This window comes from Dreissena polymorpha, chromosome 5 (genome assembly GCF_020536995.1).
Source record: "Dreissena polymorpha isolate Duluth1 chromosome 5, UMN_Dpol_1.0, whole genome shotgun sequence".
In the NCBI taxonomy this organism is placed as follows: domain Eukaryota; kingdom Metazoa; phylum Mollusca; class Bivalvia; order Myida; family Dreissenidae; genus Dreissena; species Dreissena polymorpha.
In genome coordinates, this window is record NC_068359.1 from 29,428,023 (window position 1) to 29,441,709 (window position 13,687).

Sequence of the window (13,687 nt, forward strand, 5' to 3'; positions counted from 1 at the left end):
TGGAGAATTTAAAGGGACTTTCACAACAAAATAGTTTGTCATTTATTTTAGACAAAGAACATTACATGATGGGCGTCCGGTGATTTAGCATGTTAAGTTGGGATACCCCTGTCCTGATTGGATGTCTATATATCATTTAATCTTAAACCCTTTCCCTCTCAGACGCAAAGTGAAAATGGTTATGTGCAAACAGCATAAAACCAGAACAGCCTGTGTCAGTAACTCGCAGTCTGTTCAGGTTTTATGCTGTTAGCTGCTCATCAGTATCTAAGGGTTGGAAATGATGCCTTTAAAACTTAAATCTAGTAAGAAAGGTCTATAATTGGTCAACCCTACTAAATCAGAACACAAAATCATTTGATATACCTGTAGAACAGGTCAATCCCCGTTGTTATGAAAGGCTGATGTTATACTTATAACATCCTTACATAATCATTAATTGTTCGGATGCAAGAGGATGAATCTTTAATCAAAATAAGAGTTTTATTTCAATAAGAAATAACCAACCATGCTTTCATTCAGCAACAGCATTTAAAAGACCCAGTCGCCGTGGCGTAATGGATATGGTGTCCGCCTAGCGACCGGGAGGTCACGGGTTCGATCCCCACCGTGGGAGAATTCTTTGGATCGCCCCTAAACACACCAAGTACTGGTTCGAGGCCCAGGAAACAGACTCGAGAGCGTTTATATAAGCCTTAGGCTTTCGATGCAATCAAGCTAAAACAAGACTATTGCCAAGCAATATATGTCCCCGTAACCGGCTCCACCATTGTCAGATTAAAAAACAAGAGGGCCAAGATGGCCCTAGTTCGCTCACCTGATAGGAGTCGGTTCATTCAATCTTACCAAACGTCAAACTTGACCTAGATATTGTCCAGACAAACATCCTGGTCAAGTTTCATCATTATTGAACCAAAACTCTGGCATTATGGAGTGTTTTTGTTTTTGTAAGATTAGACCTGGTGACCTATATTTTGAGTTGACCACCCCTTACCAAACATCAAACTTTGCTTACAAAAATAAATATTATGACCAAGATTCATAAAATCTGAAACAAAAAAACTGTGACCTCTAGAGTGTTTACAAGGATTTTGCATAATATAATGAAAATTTGGACAATCTAAGGGCAATAATTATGGCATTAAATATGTGATATATATAAAACCAATCTTTGTACCAAGTTTCATGATGATTGGGCAAAAAATGTGATTTCTAGAGTGTTCACAAGCTCTTTTTACTATATAAATATAAGAAAACTGCCCCCCCCTCGGCAGCCATGTTATTCAACTGACTGGAACCATTTTCAAACTCAACTCTCATATCAAGGAAACAAATGTTCTGACCAAATTTCATGAAAATTGGGCCAAAAATGTGACTTCTAGAGTGTTCACATGTTTTCACTATATACATATAGAGAAAAATGCCCCGCCCACTGGTGGCCATGTTTTTTCACCGATCTGGACCATTTTCTAACTCGTCCGAGATATCAATAAAACCAATGTTTTGAATAACTTTCATGATGATTGGGCAAATATTGTGACTTCTAGAGTGTTTACAAGGTTTCTATATAGCCAAATAAGGAAAACTGCCCCCCCCCCCGGCAGCCATGTTATTTAACTGACTGGAACCATTTTCGAACTCAACTCTCATATCAAGGAAACAAAGGTTTTGACCAAATTTCATGAAAATTGGGCTAAAAATGTGACTTCTAGAGTGTTCACATGTTTTCACTATGTACATATAGAGAAAAATGCCCCGCCCACTGGCGGCCATGTTTTTTCACCTATCTGGACCATTTTTGAACTCGTCTGAGATATCAATAAAACCAATGTTTTGACCAACTTTCATGATGATTGGGCAAAAATTGTGACTTCTAGAGTGTTTACAAGGTTTCTCTATAGCCTAATAAGGAAAACTGCCCCGCCCACTGGCGGCCATGTTTTTCAACGGACCGGAACCACTTTTAAACTCAACCAACATATCATTAAGGCAAACATTTTGACAAAGTTACATGAAGATTGGGCATGAAATGTGACTTCTACAGTGTTTACAAGGTTTTTCTTTTTTTTGACCAAGTGACCTAGTTTTTGACCCAGCGTGACCCAAATTCGAACTTGATCGAGATATCATTGGGACAAATCTTCTGACCAAGTTTCATGAAGATCGGACATAAAATGTGGCCTCTAGAGTGTTTACAAACCAAATGTGGACGACGGACGGACGCACGGATGGACGGAAGACGGACAAAGACCGGTCACGAAAGCTCACCCGAGCAATCAGGTGAGCTAAAAAAATATTTGTTGCCATAACTTTTATAGTTATCGCAGGATCCAGAAAACCACCATTTTCAGCAGTATTTCTTGTCTATTTGTTGCCATAGCAACCAGAATTGTTGACGTAGGAACAAAATGAAATGACGTGCATAATGTCCATATTGCAATCTATCCATGTTTCAAGTTTCATGAAAAATATTAAGAACTTTTAAAGTTATCGCAGGATCCAGAAAAGTGTGACGGACAGACAGACAGAGCGCAAACCATAGGTCTCCTCTGGTGAAACCGGTAGGGGACAATAAATAGGCTTAAACTAAGACCCAAGTCTTGCATTTGCAGCCCTTTGTTTAACCAACTTGGTTTGTCTTAGTACTTCTATAATTTCATAGGAAAATTTTGTATTATGGTATTATAAAATTGATGTGATATCCATTTCATGTTAATATTTTATAGCATGACATGCTTTGTTCTGTTTGTAAAATTGTTGCTATTGTTTTTGTTTAGGTCTTTGTACATCATGGACTATATTGGTCTTCATCTGCAAATAAATTGATACATGCATGGACTTTGTTATTCATGCCCCCACCCCACCCCACACCATTACATTGACATTGGGTTTAACAAAATAAATAAACCCACTACAGCGAGTTGATGTCTGAAGAGCCTATTACTGACATGCAGTTCTGTTAGGAATATTTTAAGACAGAGTAAAAAGTGCCAACTAATATGGCAACAGATTTTAGACATGTAATGTAGAAACACTGAATCTAATTCATTATGAAAACAACCAAACCAGCATATACTTGATTCTTTGAATGTAAAGCATATGATTCTTATAAAGCTCTGCAAGGAGGATAAAAACTTAAACTACAAATAATAAATCTTAAATGACACAAGAGAAATACTCTAATATTAAGAGATATGGATGAACAGTTTTACAACCTTCAACAATGTGTCAAATGTGTAGCCTACTGGAACCAACCTTTTCAATAAATATTGGTTTGTAAATCAGATAGGCCAGTGTGACATTAGGTAGATATCAAATAGCATGTAAATACAATCTGCACAAATCTATGTTAACCACACATCTGTTTCAAATTTTCAATGTAAATTTTAAGCCAGCAATACTTTACAGAAAGGCTAACTTAAGGAACTTGTTTATATGATTTAATATTTTTGAATAATATAATCCAATTCATTTTATTTAAAATATTCTTAATCAACATTGAAAATATGTGTTTGTGTCTCAGGGTATTTGAACCCAGGTCCTTTGTTACCACTCAGCCTATTCAGGCTTTTTAGCATCACAGTGTATTTCAAACACTATGTAAACATGTTACTGTATGTTACTGCATTGTTTCAAGTTATCAATTAAAACAATCATTTTTGGAATCTTTGAAAATTATTTTTGAAAACTGTCATTGTGTCAATCTGTGAACAGATCTTCATAAAAGGGACCAATGCACAAGATAATAAATGACTTTGTATCTAATGTAATGCTAGACTCCCAAAACAGTTAGGACTGACACATTTCTATATGAAGAGGAAACAAATTAGTTCAATGAGGATAAAGTCATCATATTTAAAGACTATGTTATGGTGTGCAGTAGTGGACACTGGACCGTCAGCCTTGTAACCCACACATTCTGGCTTTTTATCCCACCCAATAACTTTCCAAAGATATCAAGTAGTGGTTTGTCCTAGGATATAAACTTGAGAGTGTCTTTGTCTAATACGCCAAACAATTTTTATGCAATTCAGTTAAAATACATTATTTATTTAAAGGCACTAAGAAGGCTTATAATGTTAATGTTAATATAAATAGCCATAATCACACCATATAGGGTCTGTAAGAAGTCGTGTTAGTATTGTTATCAAGTCTTAATTAAACAAGTGCTTACTAACAGTTGCTTTAAGCGGAGGAGTGTTTTGCCATGAATAGTACATAATCATGTTGCAGATGTATGACTCATATTTTTACAAACAACAATATTACTTTTACCTCTATTTGAGACAATAGACTAAACACAGCAGTATTGGTCTTGAAGAAATCTGGCCATTTTACAAAAATCACATCTGCTACAATTTCCTTTAATATTTGACTTTGATTGATAAAAATGTCTTCTTTATTTATTACCAGATTTTCAATTTTTGCCAACAAAATACTGCTCTGTTGAGGCCTCATATTATACAAAAAGCACAAGATAGAATGAACATTACAAAGGTATCAACCTATCAGTAGAAATTTGTATAAACCGGTATGCCAGCTATCTTATCTACAGTACAAAAGGCCAAATTTGTCCATTATTTTACCATGTTTTTCTACATTGCTGCTACCTTTAAGGAAAATGCAATCTAATGAAATGCTCTGTATAAAGTTCACTTTGACTGGATTATGTATATGATTAAAGCCAAGTTCCCTTGCTATGATATATTGACCAGCAGCTTCCCTTACTATGATATATTGACCAGCAGCTTCCCTTACTATGATATATTGACCAGAAACTTCCCCTGCTATGATATATTGACCAGCAGCTTCCCTTGCTATGATATATTGACCAGAAGCTTCCCTTACTTTGATATATTGACCAGAAGCTTCCCTTGCTATGATATATTGACCAGCAGCTTCCCTTGCTATGATATATTGACCAGCAGCTTCCCTTGCTAAGATATATTGACCAGCAGCTTCCCTTGCTATGATATATTGACCAGCAGCTTCCCTTGCTATGATACATTGACCAGAAGATTCCCTTGCTATGATTTATTGACCAGCAGCTTCCCTTACTATGATATATTGACCAGCAGCTTCCCTTGCTAAGATATATTTACCAGCAGCTTCCCTTGCTATGATACATTGACCAGCAGCTTCCCTTGCTATGAAACATTGACCAGCAGCTTCCCTTGCTAAGATATATTTACCACCAGCTTCCATTGCTATGATATATTGACCAGAAGCTTCCCTTGCTATGAAACATTGACCAGCAGCTTCCCTTGCTATGATATATTGACCAGAAGCTTCCCTTGCTAAAATATATTGACCAGAAGCTTCCCTTGCTATGATACTTTGACCAGCAGCTTCCCTTGCTATGATATATTGACCAGCAGCTTCCCTTGCTATCATATATTGACCAGCAGCTTCCCTTGCTATGATATATTGACCAGCAGCTTCCCTTGCTAAGATATATTTACCAGCAGCTTCCCTTGCTATGATACATTGACCAGAAGATTCCCTTACTATGATATATTGACCAGCAGCTTCCCTTACTATTATACATTGACCAGAAGATTCCCTTACTATGATATATTGACCAGCAGCTTCCCTTGCTATGATACATTGACCAGAAGATTCCCTTGCTATGATATATTGACCAGCAGCTTCCCTTGCTAAGATATATTTACCAGCAGCTTCCCTTGCTATGATACATTGACCAGAAGCTTCCCTTGCTATGATACATTGACCAGCAGCTTCCCTTACTATTATACATTGACCAGAAGCTTCCCTTGCTATGATACATTGACCAGCAGCTTCCCTTGCTATGATATATTGACCAGCAGCTTCCCTTGCTATCATATATTGACCAGCAGCTTCCCTTGCTATGATTTATTGACCAGCAGTTTCCCTTGCTATCATATATTGACCAGCAGCTTCCCTTGCTAAGATATATTTACCAGCAGTTTCCCTTGCTATCATATATTGACCAGCAGCTTCCCTTGCTATCATATATTGACCAGCAGCTTCCCTTGCTATCATATATTTACCAGCAGTTTCCCTTGCTATCATATATTGACCAGCAGCTTCCCTTGCTAAGATATATTTACCAGCAGTTTCCCTTGCTATCATATATTGACCAGCAGCTTCCCTTGCTATCATATATTGACCAGCAGCTTCCCTTGCTATCATATATTTACCAGCAGTTTCCCTTGCTATCATATATTGACCAGAAGCTTCCCTTGCTATGATATATTGACCAGCAGCTTCCCTTGCTATCATATATTTACCAGCAGTTTCCCTTGCTATCATATATTGACCAGCAGCTTCCCTTGCTAAGATATATTTACCAGCAGCTTCCCTTATATTCGACCACAGTCGCACATGCATGCACATTAGAATGAGAAGGGAGCTTACTGTGGGTTATTAACCCAATATACCAAGGGTTGTTTAAAGTGACGTCACTTTGATTGTCCGCGCACTGTTTACAAATGAAGACAACGTCATTTGATTTTCATTGTTGTGGTGACGTCACGTTTTCGCGGAAAAGTTGAGGACATTTGGTTAATATAATTTTCATATATAACCTTTAAACCGCGGATAACTTATTAATGAAATCGTGTTAGAATCAAAATAATCTACGGGCAACCATTGGTTATTGCGGTAATAACCAACGGTAATAAAATTTGACCCATTAATTTCATTCATTAACATCCATTGTTTCAAAACACATGCATCTTCAGGTCCCATCTTTTCAAATCCTAAAAATATTGATGATAAACCACCATGAAACTGTTCACAAACCTAAAAAGAGGTTTGTCTTCTTCTTGTTAGCTTAACACAAACAATTATCAAAGGAACATACATGTACCATAAAATGCAATGTCCGTTTTCATATGAACACAGCAAATTGCACAAAATAAAAAATAAATGTCACACTACATGAATATCACCTAGTTCCTGTCTCTCCCCACATTCAAACTTGTACAGTGGTCTGTCCATAGCCTATAAATTACTTCTTGTAAAAAAGGCTTGCTAATATGACAACTGCCTGTCATAAATACAGCCCAATATTGTAGTCCATCATTATCACAATATATATCACACTAAATATTGGCCATTCTAGCAATCAGGATCTGTGGCAAATGTGTCTCAATAGTAACGTACCATTTCTCTTACTGCAACTGACAGAAGTAGTCTAAAGTCATGAGCTGTTAAAGTGTGGCCAACTTAGAGGTAGCGGAAACGTGGCAATCCCAAGAAAAATTTTACAAACTTTATAAACCACACAAACTTTTAATGGAAACTCATGATGTGGTGTAATGGAATTGTGAAGTAACTTTGCAGTATTTAGTAATTAGCTATAATACGTTTCTCCAGTTTGTAAGTATCTCCTTTTTGCTGAGCAATTTTTTTCTTTAAGCAAACCAAAACATATTAAAGCAAAATGTCATCTTTTGCGCCAAAGATAAAAAACCTGTTCCTGAGAATATGTCTATATGTCTGTATGTCTATATGTACATCCCCCACGTGCCCTGTAACCCAAAATCCTGTATCCTAAATTGAGTACTTTGCATCTACATCATTTTCTCATACAACAGTACCACAATGTTGTATCAGCCTTTAGAAGAATTTGCTAGATGCAAACAAACAGACAGATGCTTTTGCTGATTTGGAATATTTGCAGTTAATAAACTTATATATGTTGGATGGTAAAATAATTAAAATGATTGTTAACAACATTTTTTGGCAACTTATACCGGTAAACCGATTCAGAATGTGTCAATTGCATGACTAAAATGTCATATCACATGACTAAGATGTCATATCACATGTCTAAGATGTCATATCACATGACTAAGTTGTCATATCACATGTCTAAGATGACATATCACATGTCTAAGATGTCATATCACATGCCTAAGATGTCATATCACATGCCTAAGATGTCATATCACATGTCTAAGATGTCATATCACATGGCTAAGAATGTCATATCATATGTCTAAGATGTCACATCACATGACTAAGATGTCATATCACATGTCTAAGATGTCATATCACATGCCTAAGATGAAATATCACATGCCTAAGATGTCATATCACATGGCTAAGATGTCATATCACATGACTAAGATGTCATATCACATGCCTAAGATGTCATATCACATGGCTAAGATGTCATATCACATGACTAAGATGTCATATCACATGTCATATCATATGCACACACTTTCATATCATACATGGATGTCTAAAATGTCATATCTCGTGGCTAAGATGTCATATCACATGTCTAAGATGTCATATCACATGGCTAAGATGTCATATTACATGACTAAGATGTCATATCACATGGCTAAGATGTCTTATCATATGCACACACTTTCATATCATACATGGATGTCTAAAATGTCATATCACATGACTAAGATGTCATATCACATGTCTAAGATGTCATATCACATGGCTGTCATATCACATGACTACGATGTCATATTACATGGCTAAGATGTCATATCATATGCACACACTTTCATATCATACATGGATGTCTAAAATGTTATATCTCAAGGCTAAGATGTCATATCACATGGCAATTGTGTCATATCACATGGCTAAGATGTCATATCACATGGCTAAGATGTCATATCACATGGCTAAGATGTCATATCACATGGCTAAGATGTCATATCACATGGCATCACATTGTTTAGCTTTCAGATCACATGGTGAAGTGGTCATATCACATGATTAAGACCTCATGGTTTACATGCCATATCAAATGGCTGACAGGTCAAATCACCTAGCTAAGATATCACATCACATATTGAGGTTTTCATATCACATGGTTAAAATGTTTATCACATGGCTAGGTTGTCATATCACATGGCTAGGTTGTCACATGGGTAAGATGTCATATCAAACGGGTAAGTTTTCATACCCCATGGCTACAATATCATATCAAAAAGCTAAGATGTAATATTACGTGTCTAAGATGTCATCTTACATGGCTATTATATTATAATTATCAAATGCATAAGAGGTCATATAGCAGGTCTAAGTTCTCATATAACATGGCTAAGAAGATGTCATATCAAATGGATAAGATGTCATATCACAATGCTAAGATGTCATATCAAATTTATAAGTTGCAATATCCAATGACTAAGTGGTCATATCACATGGCTAATATGTCATATCAAGTGGCTAAGATGTCATATCACATGTCATAAGGCATGAATGAGGCTTTACAAAATTAACCATGGCAACCTAGCTTTTGGACACGCCTAACCCAGATTAGAACCTGGCCTAGATATACCTAATATAAATCAGCGATTTTTTTTACCCGATTAAGAAAAGTACTAATCATTACAATTGGGACAATTTTAAATTAGCGCGAAAAACACTGAAATTGGAAAACTTTGCTTTGTGAAATCTTTAGATTGGGAATTATGGTTCTTTTGAATTGCTTGGTAAAAATTATACAAATCAATTCAATTATTTATTTACATGCATTTTGGCTGAAAATGTTCAGTTTCAGTGCTCATTTTATTTGTTTACTTGCAGGTAATGCACTTTTGGAAGAAAAATTGACAAAATGTTTCTTCCTTTTGGAAATGTTTCATACAGAAATTGGGAATTTTGTAGTTTTTCCTCAATCGGAAAAATTGCTGTAAATATTGCTTTCTAGACCAGTATCATCAAGATTGGATGGACAATTTGGCCTCTAAAGTCAGTAACAAAGAAATTGTTGATGACAGAGGACACACGACACACGCCGGACATATCATGGTGTCCACAAAACAGAAGGATTGTGATTTGAAGCCTAGTGCTTCAACAGCTGACACAACAATCAATGGATTGAACATTTTACTAAATCCACTTTTATTGTTTTACTCACATGCACAGAAATGTTATCCTTGTATTGCATGTTTAAGGGAGTTGTTGACATCATTTTGTAACGTTTACAATTTAAGCAAGATGGAAAAAATCTACTTAAATGAGACCCAAGAAACTAGCTGTTCTGAGCTGGTAGCGTTAAAGTAGACTAGTGCAATAAAAGGAAAACTGTCAACCAAACCCCAGCTTCTATTTACAAATGAAACTTAACAATTTGTTTGATAATTTGTACATGAATACTCTATTACTGACTATTTATTAGTCCCCTACCGGTGTCACCGGAGGGGACTTATGGTTTTCGCTCTGTGTGTCTGTCACAATTTTCTGGATCGTGCGATAACTTTAAAAGTTCTTAATATTTTTTCATGAAACTTGAAACAAGAATAGATGGCAATATGGACATTATGCACGTCATTTCATTGTGTTCCTATGTCAAAAATTCTGGTTGCTATGGCAACAAGTAGACTAGAAATACTGCTGAAAATGGTGTTTTTTTCTGGATCCTGCGATAACTTTAAAAGTTCTTAATATTTTTTCATGAAACTTTAAACATGGATAGATGGAAATATGGACATTATGCATGTCACTGCATTTTGTTTTTACGTCAAAAATTCTGGTTGCTATGGCAACAAATAGACTATAAATACTGCTGAAAATGGTGTCTTTTTCTGGATCCTACAATTTTAAAAGTTCTTCATATTTTTTCATTAAACTTGAAACATGGATAGATGGCAATATGGACATTATGCACGTCACTTCATTTTGTTCCTACGTCAAAAATTCTGGTTGCTATGGCAACAAATAGACTATAAATACTGCTGAAAATGGTGTTATTTTCTGGATCCTGCGATAACTTTAAAAGTTCTTCATATTTTTTAATGAAACTTGAAACATGGATAGATGGTAATATGGACATTATGCACGTCATTTCATTTTGTTCCTACGTCAAAAATTCTGTTTGCTATGGCAACAAATAGACTATAAATACTGCTGAAAATGGTGTTTCTTTCTGGATAACTATAAAAGTTTTTCAATTTTTTTCATGAAACTTGAAAAATGGATAGATGGCAATATGGACATTATGCACGTTTTTTCATTTTGTTCCTCCGTAAAAAATTATGGTTGCCATGGCAACAAATAGACTAGAACTACTGCTGAAAATTGTGTTTTTTTCTGGATCCTGCGATAACTTTAAAAGTTCTTCATATTATTAATGAAACTTCCAGCATGGATAGATGGCAATATGGACATTATGCACGTCATTTCATTTTGTTCCTACGTCAAAAATTCTGGTTGCTATGGCAACAAAAAAAATATTCTGATAATGGTGGAATTTCTGACAATGGTGGAGCTGGTAGGGGACTTTTATTGCTTGGCAATAGTCTTGTTTATTTATTGAATCTATAAAAAGAGATGGATTCTTGTCAATTCATCAAGTTAATAAAATAATTCATGATTAAATATTTGTTCTCAGATGTTCTTTATGAATAAATATACAAACAAACTATTTTTCAACATCTTGAGTATAAAGGCCAATAAATGTATAAGGACAACTGGTATTGTCTTATTAATTAATGATTATCCTTACAGTTATGGTTCTATGTATATTGACAATTTATATTTTCGTTACTTTATTAACTTAAGTACCATTCAAAAAAGAAAGCAAATGTTATATAAATATTTCACTTATCCAATACCCCTAAATGATAGGGCATGGAACTCTGCCCCAATGCCTCCTGTAGGACTAGGTCACAGGGCAGATAGTCAGATAGTGTGCTTGTTAAAAAGAAATCCAAATCATCATACATCTAAATTTCAAATGATACATGTATATTTATAATTTATCAAATGAACAGTGGTATATTAAGGTCAATAAATAGTAAACAAGATATAAAGACTAAAGTTGATCAGAAAACAATCCTCCCATTTGTCAAATTTCCCATCCAAGTCATCTTTCAAAAGTGAACAAAAAACACAGAAAAAATCATGGAAGCCTCTATTTTAATTTAATTTATGATGCAGTAGTTTTAGTTTTGGTTTAATGCATGTTCTTCATAAATTGTGCACATGGTACCTATTGTTAGAAAAAGGTATTGTTTCAGATAAATACTAATACTCTTGTCCAAAATAATGATCTTTACAAACATTTTCACTTTCTGGTTTCCACCCTATAAATGTTCTTTTTAAGATGAGATGTTCCGGAAAATGTATCAACAAATAAAAAGTTAGGTATAATTACTAATTTTGTGACGTATCATTATTTAGACTATCCCTTATTCTCATAGTTAAATATTGGTCCTCCCCATAGTATCGTGACTTTAACGAAAAACTCTCAAAAAGTGCTGGAAAGTTAATCATTAATGTGTTTCAATTGTTAAAAGTTTTAATTTAATGGTTATCCAGGACTATAACGACTATCATTATCATGATTTCAGGTGATCATCCAAAAGTAGGTCATGTTTATTACAGGGTCATGCTGTGATTTTAAATTACAAAGCACACAATTATGTTTGTTTATGGATTAATAGTAGCTTTATCAAATGTGTTGTATACCGTTTATTTTTTTTATATAATGTAAAAATATTTTAAGAACAACATGAGCAATTTTGTTTCGTTTTACCATTAAGATACTTTTTTAGAACAAGCACATGCGCATAGTTACAAATTTTAGCAATCAATCAGAAGGGCTGATATTATGAGAACCATTGTACATGATACAGATTACTACAGGGAGCTAAGTCTAGCCAGTATTTTGTCAAAACAATGCCAATTTTAATGCTTTTTTTGTTGTTATGTCCAAGAATACACATTTAACTATTGACATATAACAGATGCGTGTCTTTGTATTTGTTCACTTCAAAAGTTTGGATGTATTCATTAAGATGGCTGATACTATGGATAGACATGTTATTTGTTTTGCTTAATTTATAATTAAACTTTTAATTATAAACCATAAAATGTGTAAGAATTTGTTTCCTGAATTTTTCATATATGTATGATATTGTAATACATGTTTATATTTTTTATCATAAAATAAATAAATAGGTTACATAAACAAATGATTTGTAAATTAATAAAATCCCATGTTTGTGTTACTTAAAATTGAACACATTTCAGCTTGTTATATATGTGATCTCTACCTGCATGTATCTGGACGGAACATATCCTACAGTGTTCGTCTTTAGAGCCCTGGCCCCCCACCAGTCAGAATCCGTCTTGTGGCAGTCGAATATTTCAAACTTGTCCCCTTTCTCAAACTGAAGAATATTTTGCGAGCCGTCAACAACCGGGGGATTAAAATCCGAAATGGCCGCATATATCTCCATCTTATAATCAAGAAAACAGGAAAATAGCAATTATTGCAAACGGAAATATTTCACTTTCGTCATTGCGTTAATAATCCAGGTTGTAACCCCAAAAGTGTGTTTACTTCCTTATTTCTGTCAAAGTTGCGTCCCTTGTTACGACAGGTTTTAACCGAACGTGAATTATGTACCAACACGAACACTATTTTAGCTGTTTGTCGCCCAACAAGATTATTTTCCCAAAATTTCGCATTAGTTCTTTTTTACTTCTGAACACTGACGTATTTAAGGGGCGGGCGGAAATTTCTAGAAAGAAGTTATTTACTCGAAGAATTCGTTTTTATTAAATTAATAACATATTCACGTTTAACAAACAATTCTTCTTTGTGGTTCAGTCAAAGACCTATAGATAACATATATTATCTATAGGTCTTTGGTTCAGTGTAACATATCTTTAAACAAATAAGTGTTATTTAGATACACGATCTACTGTATGG

The 13,687-nt window shown here is 34.8% G+C and overlaps 1 protein-coding gene across 2 annotated transcripts in view; it reads right to left on the reverse strand.

Moving 5' to 3' along the window:
- Positions 1 to 13,356, reverse strand: part of LOC127881115 (uncharacterized) — a 53,865-nt gene extending 40,509 nt beyond the window's left edge. The window contains exon 1 of one of the 2 annotated variants that reach the window (XM_052428805.1): positions 13,026 to 13,356. In XM_052428805.1, the coding sequence (XP_052284765.1) occupies positions 13,026 to 13,211 (186 nt within the window). In that variant the 5' untranslated portion in view covers positions 13,212 to 13,356. The remainder of the gene's footprint in view (positions 1 to 13,025) is intronic. The other variant, XM_052428806.1, reaches the window with a different exon arrangement.
- Between the last annotated feature and the right edge of the window lie 331 nt (positions 13,357 to 13,687).